The 14,509-nt window shown below is 38.5% G+C and overlaps 1 protein-coding gene across 1 annotated transcript; it reads left to right on the top strand.

Moving 5' to 3' along the window:
• Positions 1-1,634: 1,634 nt before the first annotated feature.
• Positions 1,635-14,174, top strand: cnih2 (cornichon family AMPA receptor auxiliary protein 2). The gene is made up of 6 exons (XM_067607590.1): positions 1,635-1,888; positions 4,148-4,216; positions 7,411-7,458; positions 10,227-10,339; positions 10,419-10,562; positions 10,671-14,174. The coding sequence occupies exons 1-6, from the start codon at positions 1,808-1,810 to the stop codon at positions 10,696-10,698; spliced, it is 483 nt and encodes a 160-aa protein (XP_067463691.1). The 5' UTR covers positions 1,635-1,807; the 3' UTR covers positions 10,699-14,174.
• The last annotated feature ends 335 nt before the right edge of the window (positions 14,175-14,509 follow it).

Here is a 14,509-nt window from a genome sequence, read left to right as displayed (position 1 = left end):
AAAAACATTTGCAGCCTGCCCTGCCCCCCCACATCAGTCTCTGGGGAACAAGGGATTATGGAAATGTATAAATGCAAGAGAGGGGGAGACTGACAGATAGAGAGAGAGAGAGAGAGAGAGAGAGAGGCAGAGAGAGAGAGGAGAGAGCAAATAAGAGAGGGAGGGAGACAGAGCAACGCTATTGGCTGACCGTTATAACATCAAGCGTGATAGAAATATTTCTCTCGCAGTCTAAGAAATAGAGGAAGCGACAGACAGAGACAGTAGACTCAGGAAATACATTCAGGTCTGTTTTCAACATATCTGGAAGAGATAAGAAAGAAAGGGGACTTTAGAAAGAAAGAGAAAAGACAAATGACGAAGGGTGAGACAATAGAAAGGTGGACTAATTAACTTATGACTCCTGAGGGATGTGGAAATTTTTGCTTGAGAACAAGAGTGATTTCAAAATAAGAATAAACGCGTCTCAACATGTAGATATTCTGCAGGTTTCTGGTTCGAATTTCCTCAATGCTTCTTTTTTCCCCCCCAGAATTGAATCATTTACCCTGCACGTCAGCTTAAGACAAATCTAAATGTTTTTTGGTTGTTGTTGTTTTTTGAGAAATCTGAGGGATGCGTCTGAGAGAAAGATGCAGAGCAGAGATTTCTGACATGGTGCCGACCCAAATTGACAAAGACGAGGAAAGAGTGGACTGTTCAGTGGCAGACACGTCTCCAACCAGACACAGGTATTCTCTACTCGATATTAAGATCAGTCAAGATATTGATCCATGCTAACTGAAAACTGTCATCAATATTGTACTATCTCCTCTCTCTGTAAGTCCTCTTCTACTTGGATGTGTGGCATTGGCATTGTAATGTTAAATAGTGATTTGATTTGCAAGCTTATTCCAATATTTGCTTCCTCTCTGATTTATACTTGTCTTATTTTATTGCAAAATTAACAGTGACATCCAGTAATTTGCATTGTCAGAATATAACTGTCTCGTGCAGAGCAATACCTTTCCAATGATCAGATTTATGTGGCTCTAGTAATAAAATAAAGTAATATACCAAGAGACTGCCTGTGTAAACAATAACTCACAGCTAATCTGCCAACTGTGGTTGTTTACAGATGGGTTAAATATGATTTAGAAATATGCGTCATGCTTGGTGTTCTTGATTTAGAGCAACAGATGAAGTGAAAGCCATACGACAAACTCCTGAACTATCAAAAAGCCATAACCACTTTTGACAATAATCCTCACTGTTTTTTAAAAAAAAGGCAGTTTTAAGCTGTGCTTAGTATCGACAGGAATCCTGTGCTTCTGCTGTCAGCGTGTCAGTCAGACACTTTGTGGTTTGCGCTGCTGTGAGGAGAAAAAAATAATGTGTAGGCTCCGTCTAAACTACAGGGAGGAGGAGGAGACAGACATTTTGCCTATCAGAGACTGAAAAGAGGAGCATCAGGCCAACTGTGGCTGTGAACAGATATACAGTATAAGTGCTTCCTAAATCACAGCGAAGGAGGGGTCGTCAGGTCGTCTTGCTGTCAGGCGTACAAAAAGAGACAAAGACGAGCATGAGTGGAAGCACAGCTCAAGCTGATTATTATTGATTGTTGCTACTGAGTGCTTTGCCTACCTGGACGATACAGACTCAGCTGTCATCGAGGGGAGGGGGGGGGTGGGGGACCTGAGAGAAAAAAGACGATAACCTCCAAGAAGGAGGGAGAAGGAGCAATAGCCAGAGAGAGGTAGAGAGCAGGGGAAAGTTCCCTTTCTCTCTCTCGACCCATATCGTCGTCAGGCTGGCTGGCACAGCCATGGCGTTCACCTTTGCGGCCTTCTGCTACATGCTCACCTTGGTGCTGTGCGCCGCTCTCATCTTCTTCGTCATATGGCAGGTGAGTCGCACTGTGCACACTGGAGCCATGGCACACACTGAAACTAAAATGGGCACACGTAGGGCCTGCAAACGTCCCACACGGGCAGACAAACACGTCCACCTACACAACACTGACAGGAACACAGCACACACACCTGGTTCAGGTCCTCTAGAGGCGTTCACACATGTAAATGTGTCAGTTGAATCTCACTGTATATCTTAGCTAAAGAACATATATGTGACTGTCTGACACTTCAAGTTTCCTCTTAAAAGCCACCAAATGACACTTTTTATTTATTACTTTCATTTCAAACACCTAGCTGTGAAGACGTAATGAGTGTTGGAGGAGATGCATAAACCTTAACACACAGGGTGTTGAGTCTAAATTTATGTGTTTTTTCATTTATTTCCACACAGTGACTATAAGTGACCAGGTGGTTTATCACTGGTATAATTAACTGAAGCTCTTCTGACCACACATTCAACAAAAAAGCAGCTGGCTCCATCCCTCCACATGAAAGAGTACTGACAATAAACAGTTCCTCAACCAAAGTGTTCAGGCCTCAGCAAACTGCATGTACTGTAATGAGTACAGGGAGGCGGCAAAACACAATGATCATAAATCTCACCGCCAGACTGTTGTGAATCTGTCTGCCTGCGGCATTTTGGGTGGAATTTGCACAGATATCGCTGGAGACCGGTGCACTCGGTTTGCTGGTTACACAAGTGGAGACTCAACAAACACCAAAGCTTTTATCTCTCACCTTTAACATTCGATACATGGAGGCAGGAATAATGTGGAATACACAACACATCATTATGAATATAAGACTTGAAATGACTAACGTACCAATTGACTAAGTGGGTGAGACTGCATATGAGTCAGTTAGCGTGTCTGTGTGTGAAAGAGACGGGGAGAAGCAGGTGTCTGGCTCAGCACTCCGTCACCGTGTGATTGAAACGCTTATTAAACTATGATTTTGCTCACCCCTTCCCCCAGTCTGCCTACCCACGGGCAGAGCACCCCAATTCTATGTGGCTCTCCACCAATCAGATCGTTTGTTCACTGCTTTAGTAACCATGGAGCCCACTGAGGGGCTCACCATGTCGCCATGGAAACTGCATCTGTTTACAACAGAGATGAAGTGTGAAAGAAGACGAGGAGAGCCGTGTAGACTCGTGTGGGGAAATTACCACCAGGGCTGTTTCTATTTCCAACACATTCTGTTTTCATGTTATCATCACATACTGATGCTCACTTATCTGCAAATAACGTCTGCTTTTTATTGATTTTCAACGAGCCTCCAAAGTGAGGCTTTGCTATTTAAAAGCTGATGATAAGCACAGCAGGTGGCCTTTACACCACAAATTATTAGTATCTATAGAGCTATCAATCAGTGAGCTGTTGAGAGAAAATTATCACTCACACTTGCCTCACAGGGAACAGTTAGAGTGCTATCAGTATACTTCATCTGAACAATGACATTGTTTTCTTAATTGAATCTATTTTTTTATGTTTTTCTAAAAAAAAGTCCAAAGAAACTGAATTATGAGATTTTACAAGAACAGAATAATGGATTGCACCCCCAGTATATCCTCTCAAACACAAACTCAACCAAGCATCGATTTATTAAACGTGCATGTTTTCCCAGACATAAATTTGGATGTGCACTTATTTATGCTGCCTGAAAAAGTTCTGATTGTCCAAAAATGTGTTCATTGACAGCTTTTTGTGTCTCTGTTTCAGTTTCTGATGTAATCTTTATGATCAGGCTTAATAATTTTAGAGAGGATGAGATTTGATGATGATGAACTCAAATCAGAATTTCTTTAGGATACATTTTAGCTTCTTAAATAGTGAGAAACCACATGATGTCACATGGCATGAACACAACAGGAACTCGCATACAGTATATAGGGATGCTGTAAGTAATTATACATGTACACTTTCACCATTTATAGTAATCACCATGTGCATTCAGGCAAAGTGAACAATGTGGCTGCAGCTGTACAGGATGTAGCAAGTGTCCAGTAAACTGTTTTGAGTTGCCACCCCATTGAGGTAATGAGCAGAATTAGATGCATGAAATAAATTACAGCATGAGTATTGTACAACAGGCTGAGACTTGTGACAAGATGTATATATTTATATATATATATATATACACACACATACATACATACATAATTTATATACATTACATATACAATATGTGCATTCATTGGTATTCTCAAGCTACCTAAATAAAAACAAACTCACATGTCTGTTATTTTTCAGATCATTGCATTTGATGAGCTTCGCACAGACTTCAAAAACCCCATTGATCAGAGCAATCCCACCAGAGCGGTAAGAACGCTGCTGTTTCATTTCTTTCAAGAATGATCAAACCCTCACATGAACACAGAGAAATCCCTTCTTTTCAGCTTCAAAAAGAACATTCAATGATCTACCCACAAAAACAAGACTGAGGACAAATTAAGGGTTTCACTCCAAAATATGTTACATGTGACCCTAAATTTATCAGTCAGTATAACACAATGCCAAAATTGTTTATAAAGTTCTCATCTTCTTAAAATTAAAATGAATCACAGTGTCATTTAATGCATGTAATAATCAAAAAGGCAAGCATCATTTTATGTAAATGATTTTGCAATGTAACCTTTTAAATATTTTATTCAACCATATTTAGTCAATCCATTAAATTCCCAACATCAAATATTTGTATTTCTTTGAAAACAATTCCTACTAATCTAAGCGTCCAGGTGATTGCAGCTGTAACGCCCAGGCAGCATTTGCTTTGAACACTCATTTGTATGCAGAATGAAGTAATCAGCCTTCTACAAAGACGTTGTTGGCTCATTCAATTAAAGAGATTGATGCAAATGGAGCTGCTGTTTATACAATGAGATACTGCACTGTCACCTCAATGAAAGAAGAAGAATAAACTTGTTCACTTACATCAACAGAAAAAGAGAAAACAGTAATTGAGTAATTAAGTGCACATTTTTTTCCTTTCTCCTTTCTCCTGCGCTGTTGTGTATATATGTATATTTTCTATGAGTCTTTTGAAAATATAAAATAAATATATATAAATATAAAAATACAATAACATTGTCATGAGTTAAAGAGTGTGCTATTATTCATTTAGCAAGTTAACAGCAGCTGTGAGTGTCTTTTTCTCACAAGTTAGCTGATGTTCTAGAGATCATGTGGACCTGCATCTAAACTGCAAAGTGAGAGTGATGAGGAGTGGGAGAGGAAACTGTGAGAACAGTGTGGGAGTGTGGAGGCGCGCCAGTTACAGGGGGGCGGACACAATAACTGCAACACCTGTAAAATATAATTAATTTGAATACAGTAGCTCTGGGATAAACACTTCTGTGAATGCTCAACATTCAAGTGTTATCTCTTTCCTCTCAGACAAAGATGGAGAGTTGGTTTAACATTTCTCTGACAGATTTTGAACATTACAAGCTTCATAGCAGCAGTATTTGTATCAAGACTATTGGACTGCATTACACTGTGCAGCTGTTTTTTTAATCTATAAATGACAAGCTACACTATGTTCAGAACTAAATTCTGAACTGATGTCAAACACATCAGATGTGCTCAGAAATAACATGTTCTGCCTGGATGTGATGCTGCCAGTCTCAGACAAAATCAACAAACTGCACAAACAGAAAAAGACTTAACATGGCAACAGCCCCAGAAAATAAACAACAATTATTTCTGCTGTTAGCAGAGAGCAATGTGTATTCATTCAGCCGCCACTGTCTGCAAAAAAAGACTAAAGCAGTAAATATTTGTCAATGAGAGAGCAATTACAGAGGGATAAAATGGAAGAGAATAAACATGTGTTTCCAAATCAGGTTTAAGAGATTAATCACAGGTAAGTCTCCAAGGGAGACACACAGCCGCTGCATGAAACACTGTGATTGACTGGTTGACAAAAAGTGACTGAAATGTAGGAGTATTTTGTCTTGAAAGCTTTTTAAAAGGTGAATCACCACATAAAGAGAAATATCTCAAGTGGCAGCTGTAGCCCTCTCCCTCTGAAATAACAAATGATAAAAATCATGCTCTCGACGTTCATTTCACTTCAAGCCTGCTTTAATTTCAGTGGCTATAAGTAATCATAAGGCTGTCTGTCAGTGAAATCAACTACTTTATTCTTTCCCGCTACTTCATTTTTACAATGATTGCTTGATTAGGTCTCTTGTTTTTTTTAATTGAACTACATACTAGACAACTGTTCCCTGCATTTTTTTCTTTTTTATCTGTTTTATATATTGTGAAATGTCTCTGCTGCCTTTATGTCTTCTCAATCACGTTTCCCTTGTTGGAATAGTTAAAAATTCAGAGTGAATTGGATGACCTGACACAAATTAGGGCACCTCGGGGTGGCTGAAGGCTATAAAATCCAAGCAGATTTACTGCAGGAAAACAATTTATATGTGCAATTACAAACCGTGTAATGTAGCTCGGCAGGCAGTTCAAGCACTGTGCCGTTTACATTTTAAAGCAGGATGCGGTGCACAAAGCAAGCAAAAAGGAGAAAATGACATAGACCAAACCAACAGCTGCAAAAAAACAGTGAGATTGGAGAGAGCCAGCATCTAGTTTGGAGGCTGGGCCCTGTATATTCAGAGCAAAGTCCATGTTCAGGCTACCAGGGGCCTCAATACTGGAAGCTCTTGTCCCTCAGTATGTCATAAAATGAGTGTAAGGGTTCTTTATATACAGAGGAAACACATGCATATGAACAAATGAACAACCTGTCTATTAATTACCTGACTATTGGTACTGTTTACTTGCTCTCTTGCTCTTAGCCTGGTGACAGAAACAAATTGATCTTTGTGAATGAACTGCAGCAAAACAGCAGAATTTGCCCTGCTAGTTAATCAATGGACACCCAAATAAAGCAGCAACATAAGAGGCCACTAGCTGTTGGATAGTGGATGCAAGAATAGATGGATGGCTTTCATTTCTAAAACTGATTACTGAGCCTTCTCTAATGGCTCACAGGAGACTCAAACAGTTAGGTATAGAAGACAAAGCCATACCAAACGTGAGGTTTTTTTTACTTCAAATGTGTCTGCTGCTTTATACTAATGTACAGTCTCACTCAGGTTATGGTTAAATGTGTCCTGTTGGTATTTTAAACAACACAAAGAAAATCTGCTTCTGAAATTTGTTAGTCAGTCATTCATTGCTATTACTTGTTAAGTCTATTTTTCCGGGCTAATACTGTATAATACTGGTTGAGATGGAGGTGTGTAACATGTTAGATAGGAAGAATCAAATATGTTTTAAAAATGCATCATTTACAGTATCCATAACATGTATTTAAGCAGGAATATCTGTATCTGAAAGTATTAGTTTTGTGCATTTTTAAAATCTCCAAATATCACTGCCTAAAATCTAAAAGCATGTATTTCCTCTGCCTTCAGATTTATTTTTTACTTATAGGCATAGCAAGTAAAAAGGATTAGGAAATATGAATAAATGACAATCAGACTTTCTTTGTGTCCACTTCACAGAGGGAAAGGATTCTCAATATCGAAAGAATCTGCAACCTGCTTCGCAGAGTGAGTAATAGTTGTTTTTCACCTGCTGCTGGTGGATGACTAAAGCAGAGGGGCTTCAAACAACCATGACTATTTGTCTGTCTAACCATTGTGAGGACCATGACGCACACTGATTCATTTCACATGTAGCCCATCACCACAAACCTCCATCACTGCTCTGCAGGCACACAGCGATGGAGCACACTGACACTGTCAAGTAGGTTTTATACGTGTTTCTATTTCACATTCAAAGGCTTTCAGCAAGAAAGCTCAGTGTCCCTGAAATCTGACATGCTGTGGAGGACATTTTGATTATGTGCAAAAACGCTCACTGTGGTTTTACCTGTTTATAGGTACTGATTTGCTGATGTTTGTTATTGATTTGTAATTTGATTTATTGATTAATTATTTTCCACAGTGGTGTACTGCAAGGAACTTAAGTGCCACTGATACATACCCTCTCTATCACAATAGCATTGAAGAAGAAATCAGATGATACGCATTTGTTCAATATCTTTGCTGTAGTGCGAATATCATGTCACATTTAGCTGCTGCAGAAGGAAACAACATGTAGAGATGTGCGACTATGCTCACAAATGTGGAGCATGAAAAAAAATCTGTTTTCGAATCAATTTCTTTAATAGAAAGGTGATCAATATAGCCTGACAATCAGACTTAACTATAATTTTATTTTCATTTCGGCATTCATTCAGAGATCATGTTCATGCCAGTGCAGCCAAGAGGGTTATTTTGCTCTGACCAATCAGTGGTGACATATCTGTCCAATCAACAATATTGTCAGTCAACACAGAAGCTGTGGTAACACAGTTGCTTGGAGCAGTTGGTTGGTTGGCAGGTTGTCATGTTAAACAAAGAAATATGCCGGTTGCTATTTCTTTAAAGAGGACATATTGTAAAAAAGGAGATTCACATTTCTTTTTTGATTATAAAGCAGGTGTAGGTACTATAAAAATACTGTGAAAGTATCAAAACACTCAGTCCACGTAGAAATGCACACAGCCCATATTCAGAAACTGTGTCTTTAAACGTTGTTTGGTTTTCCGTACGGCTGTGATGTCACAAATATACGCTCAGCGTTTCCCCTACCACTGCCTTGGAGGGGTGGTCTGCCCCTCCACAGGACCCCCCGTCCCTCTTGAAAAAGACAAAATATGTTTATTTATGCTAATTTTCTAATTTATGTGCACTCTCAGTGTGAGAGTCTCTACTATGTTTTGTTGTCATTTATGGTCACACTTTCCTCTCCTCCGTTCTCTGTGTTTCACAATTACCTGTCGTCACTCAGAAAACAGTCAGCCAATCAGAAGAGAGGGGCATTGAGCAGACTGAGTGAGAGGGGCTGCATCATTGGCTTGTACAGCTGTAACTAGGTGCTTTTTGACCATAAGAACATGCAAATGTTTGTAAATAGACCACGAAAATGAAAAGGGGCATAAATTGACCTCTTTAAAGTGACTCTGATCATAACTATTACATTAATAACGACTCACATAACTAAATTGTATGCGAAAGGAGAATTATCAGAGAATTATTGCTGGACTCTTAGTTCCCCTCAGTTATATGGAGCTTTATAGCAACTTTCCACTTATTGTGTCGGCCTGCAACTAGTGTTTTGATTCACTCTCAGTGCTCTCATGGCATAGTGTTCAGCTGCAGTCGGCTGCTGATTTTGGCAAAAAAGTTCTGAAACCCACTGTACACTACCTGCCCAACACCAAACAGATGAAAGACAAAGTTAGCAACTAGCCGGTAAACATAGTGGAGCATTTAGCTGCTTAAGAGCCAGATATTTCCCGCAGGAGTTGGTGGAGACCAAAACAGAGCTAAAAGAGAGTGAATATTGGACTTCCGTTTGTCAGGGGGATACAAACATGACTCTGAATGAATGATAACATTGTTCTCTATCTGCTGGATGTGTAAATATATAACTTTTTGCTAACAAGTTCAACATATCAATTTTAAAGATGATGTCAGTGTTGTGTTCACAGCTTGTTACCACTTCCCCCAAGTATCCAAAAAAACAGTTATTGTAGGTTTATTGCACTACAACAACACCTGGTACAATCACCAGTAATACTTTACTATAAATATACAAACATAATAATAAATGGTTTATAACACATAATAATGTAATTATGAGCAGATATAAGGACATTTATGTTTAATAATGTACAGTATTTTTAGCAGTTATACATCTCCTATAAAGACATATTTTATATTATTGAAGCAGATTTTTACTATATTGTCATTCATGATCTGTTTATTCACCAGCAATCAGTTATGGGTGCCCTCTGCAAACAAATACATTATAGTATGTTATAAACCATATATTAACTGTCTATTAGCCACTTATAAATGCTACACAGGGGGACTTACAGTAAAGTGTTACTGAATCACAAAAAATCTGAGGTGTGGGGAGCGATTCAGAAGTCTGGAAGCAAGCTTTGATCAATCAACAACCTTAACAAGCTACGTCAAACTACATCAACTTCTATGACCATCTCAGAACCAGTTGATATGAAACTATATTTGCACTTGTAACATCAGTGAGCCATGAGCAACATTAACACCCTCTGTGTGAAAGTGTTTGTCTTGCCGTGTGATTTTGGTTTTGTAGGTTGTAGATATGTCACAAAATGCGACCCATGAGTGTTTCAGTGTTTTCCGAAGACTTGTTGCAGTGTGATTACTTAATAGTTGCAGTTGCTGTGTCTTAATAATGTGCAGACCTACTGTATAACCTGATTCCTTGTGTCTGTTCTGGTTAGTTGGTGGTACCGGAGTACTCTATCCATGGGCTCTTCTGCCTGATGTTCATGTGTGCTGGAGAGTGGGTCACACTTGGCCTAAATATCCCGCTGCTCTTCTACCATCTGTGGAGGTACAGTGTGCAGGGTCCCATAACAGATGTCTGACAAGCCTCTGTTGGGTGTGTGAGCCAAACTTCTCTGCTTTTTCAGGTTTTTCCACCGGCCAGCCGACGGGTCAGAGGTCATGTACGATCCTGTCAGTGTAATGAACGCTGACATTCTCAACTATTGTCAGAAGGAGTCCTGGTGTAAGCTGGGCTTTTATCTGCTCTCTTTCTTCTATTATCTCTACAGGTGAGTATAAAGTCACAGTACTTTCAGTGTTGTATGAAAAAAAAGAAGCACATTTACTGTTCTTTCTCTGTTTTTTCATCTGTTGCCACGGTCTATTTCCTGCTGAAGTATGGTCTATGCCTTGGTGAGCTTCTAACAGACAGGAGATCTGGAGAGGGGGAAAAAGGGAAATATATAAAAAGACACAGAGGAATAAATGGAGACATCAACTCTTCCTCTCTCCATGTATCCTTCCCATCACTGGCTTGGGTTTTCAACTGTCTAACTTTGGGACAAAACAAGAAGACCAATCTGAGTGATAATGTGAATGTAAAGGTGTTGCCTCCACTCAATTATATCGCTTTATCCCAGATATGGCTGTCGGACAGCTGGACAAAGTTTTGAAGGATTGAAATGAAACAGAAAGAGGACGCAGCTGGTGTTTGTGTTGCCTTTGACCCATTATATGATTTAACAATATTTCTGAAGGGCTGGAGTTATCCCATGCTGCTCTTACTGATCCAGTCGCTCATCTCACTGTGATTCTCCGAACACTTAGTGGCTGGAAAACAAAACAGTACGTCTGTATTCTATGACTTTGGAAATGTACTAAAAGCAGGATTGTTTTGGCATTGTATTTAAGATGATAGACCTCTAATATCAAACCACTTTTTTGATTGTGTTACAGGTACATAAAACTGTAAGAAGCAGGTTAAATTTTACAGGAGAACTTAAAAGCACTGTATGGCAGGGAAATAACAGACTGGTGTGTGCACAGACACTTTTAACTGGGATGGAGATGAAGCATAGACCAACACGTCATTTCCTCAACGCCAGTCTCTGCCAAAAGTCAAAGTCACACTGTAAGAAAAACAACAAGGAATTAATCATAAGTTTGACTTCAAGGGTCAATGCTTGTCATGTGTGAGCATTCAAAATTAGTATGTCCATAGCTGTAAGGACGCATTTTATGCTACATGCTAGGTTCATGCTTTCCAAAGAGCTTCATGCTCAGACATAAAATGCCAAAAGTTTACATCTGAAAAACATTGTGCCAAATCAAAAAGTCAATTAGGAGTGAAAAAAAGTGATGAGGTTAGAGAGTATCTGCAGTGTCTTCATCTACATGCTAAGGTGCTGCCAGGCCGTGTCTTTAGTCTCACTTTTGATTTTGGCACAATGTTTTTTCTTGAAAAAAATAGAAAAAAAAAAACTTTGTTCTGTTGTAATTTTTAGTGTGCAGGGAGCGCCTTATTCCTATTTCCAGTGAAGTTTACTCTTACTCATCTGCATCTATACTATAGTCATTTTAGCACAGCAACATTTCTCTGATCCGAGGTAGAATATAGAAATCTTATGTACAAAAAGCAATTAAAAACAAGCAAACTAGCAATGTAATACGATTCATGAGACATATCGATGCAGTGTTATTCAGTGTATGTAATAACAGTGAGTGGGACACGAGTGGCAGATGAGACAATAGTGACTCTATGACAATGTTTCAGTTATTTCAGAAGTGTAAAGACAGTGAAGTCATCTCAATACGTCTTCAATCACACAGTATCAGATGGGACAGACACGAGACATTAATGTTGCTATGATGACCAAGACTTGTAAACAGCACAGCCTTTTGCTCATCTGGTGCTGCCTTTATGTGTTCATGAGTTTGATCTATTTGTAGATAAGTGATGGTTCAAATGTGTGATTTTAACATCAGGAGGAAAGCAGAAACTCTGGGGCCTGAAAACAAACTGTGATGTTTGTCACTGGCTCCACTTGTAGAAAATGGTGGTGATGATATGTCTGGTATATTTACTAAGTAAGTCCTGAATACTGCAGCCTACTGAAGTAGTTTATAATTATGTCAAATGAATTACAATGAAAATTCACAGCTTAATATGAGTTTACATGAAGATTCAACAGTACTGATATTGAACTGATATTGAACTGATACTGACATTCTCATTCTTAAATGGGAAAAATCACTTCTGGACACTTTCATATGGAGCACAGATTTAGTCTTTATTATTGTACTGTTTAAATCATTTTGCAATGCGTTTTGTGTAAGTTAGCATAATATGAAACTTACATTTAAAATGGAAGCCCATACTATGGATATTGATTTGAATTAAATACCAATACCAGGATTAAAGAATAAGACTGGTCTAATTCTATAATTTTCTTATTGTCAGCGGATCCCTTGAAAAGACTAAATCCAATAATATGTTGATCTGTTTCTCAATACTTTCCAACTTCCCTACCCTGTATGTGGTGCTTGGCCACAAGCGTGTTTGCTGTTACTGAAAGCATGAATCTTTAAAAACAGTTCATAGTTTCATTTTTACAAAAGGCTCAGTAGGTTCATAAAACAGTTGGGATGTAGTTTTAAGCAGATGCCTTTAAAAATATAGTAAACAAGAGTAAAGTAGTCTTGAGGACTACTTTCAGCAGTGGATTAATACACATTTACAATACACAATACGCTAGTGAGTATTTACAGCAGCAGCATGTGGTATGTGGGATTGACTCAAAATAAACTACACTGCTCATGTTCATCATAGTGAAGGAACATGTCATGTGCAACGATGTGGCTCACTGACATGTTTTCAATAGATTTTGAACAACAATGGAGCTCTACCAGGCTTTTGCTACATAGACAATACTTGTTAGTAGGACACATTCACATTGGTTTTGGTCTTTTCATGGGATTTGTTGACAATAAGAAAAATATGGAATATCGCCAGACTTATCCTTTAAAAAAACTGTTTCATTGGCAGTCCAAAACTGTTTAAAAAAGTGATGCATACATCACTTTAAAAAAGATGTTTTCAAAAGATAGAATTCTTGTTCTTTCATCTGTATTGACATGCTACACGTTTAAGGAATCTTCTTTTTTCTTATAAATTAAAATGTCACGTAATAGCATAATTGCAGAGCATCTTCAAGTTTAAAAAGCATTTTATTGTTAAATTGTAGCTGCTACAATAATCATTCTGTATCAATGTGCCGAACCACATCTGCATGTGACAAAACCCTCTTGATCGCTGCTTAAATACAATCAATTATGAAAAGCTCGTGATAGAGCTTCAGTACGCACTCATGAACACACACACACATACACACACACACCTCTTGTGTCAATCACAATCTGTTTTATGTCAGCGGGAGCAACTCCAACTGCTTGTGTGATTTGAATTTCAAACATTTTACAACATTTACTCGACTAAAGCAACTTTAATAGTCTGTCAGTGTTCTTTAAGTGGGCGTTGATACCAAGACATACAGAACAGGAGACAGTACATGCTGTGCCAAATGAAAGTAGTCCCCATGAAAGTAATCACAGGACACTGAGACCTCAAAACTCTAGCAACAATATGAGTGTGATGAGTCTGGACAATCACTGCTAAAGCACAGGAACACGAGAAAAGGAGGAGACTTACAGCTCGGTTGAATGTCATTATGTAGTTGCTCTGAACAAAGCATTTTAGAAAATTGTATTTAAGTATATCTATTTGTATCTGTCTTTTATACATTTATCATCAATGTACGCTATAGTAAATTTGGTGGATTACTTTATATTTATTAGGTTACACTATGATGTACAGTTCATAAACAGCAGTTCACATGTATTCTAATAAAACAGTAATGCCAAAATGATTATCTCCCAGTTTCTTATTTCCTGTCTTTTGAAGGTCAGTATTTCGTCCATCTGTGTGTAGTTTTGCAGACCTGATGCTCATCCAGCAACAGAGATGCACTAGAGGAGGAAATTATGACTTTGAGGATGATGAGAGGAATTTATAAGCGAGGATACTAAGTGGTGCATTAGACGAATAGGAGACAAACCGCCACATTGAAAGCTGTTAAAAAAAAACAAAACAGCTGCATTTAGAAGTGGTTTCAGAGACATTCACACAACCTCTTAAAAGGCATGAAAATAACTGAATTCTATGAAAATGCCTCGCTGA

The sequence above is a fragment of the Thunnus thynnus genome, chromosome 13, assembly GCF_963924715.1.
Source record: "Thunnus thynnus chromosome 13, fThuThy2.1, whole genome shotgun sequence".
Taxonomy (NCBI): domain Eukaryota; kingdom Metazoa; phylum Chordata; class Actinopteri; order Scombriformes; family Scombridae; genus Thunnus; species Thunnus thynnus.
This window is presented reverse-complemented; position numbering and strand designations above follow the sequence as displayed.

Bases quoted from the DNA above. Each gene is read 5' to 3' on its own strand.
- cnih2 (XM_067607590.1), top strand. From the start codon at position 1,808: ATGGCGTTCACCTTTGCGGCCTTCTGCTACATGCTCACCTTGGTGCTG. The intron at 1,889-4,147 runs GTGAGTCGCACT...GTTATTTTTCAG, and splicing joins TCTTCTTCGTCATATGGCAG to ATCATTGCATTTGATGAGCT. The intron at 4,217-7,410 runs GTAAGAACGCTG...TCCACTTCACAG, and splicing joins AGAGCAATCCCACCAGAGCG to AGGGAAAGGATTCTCAATAT.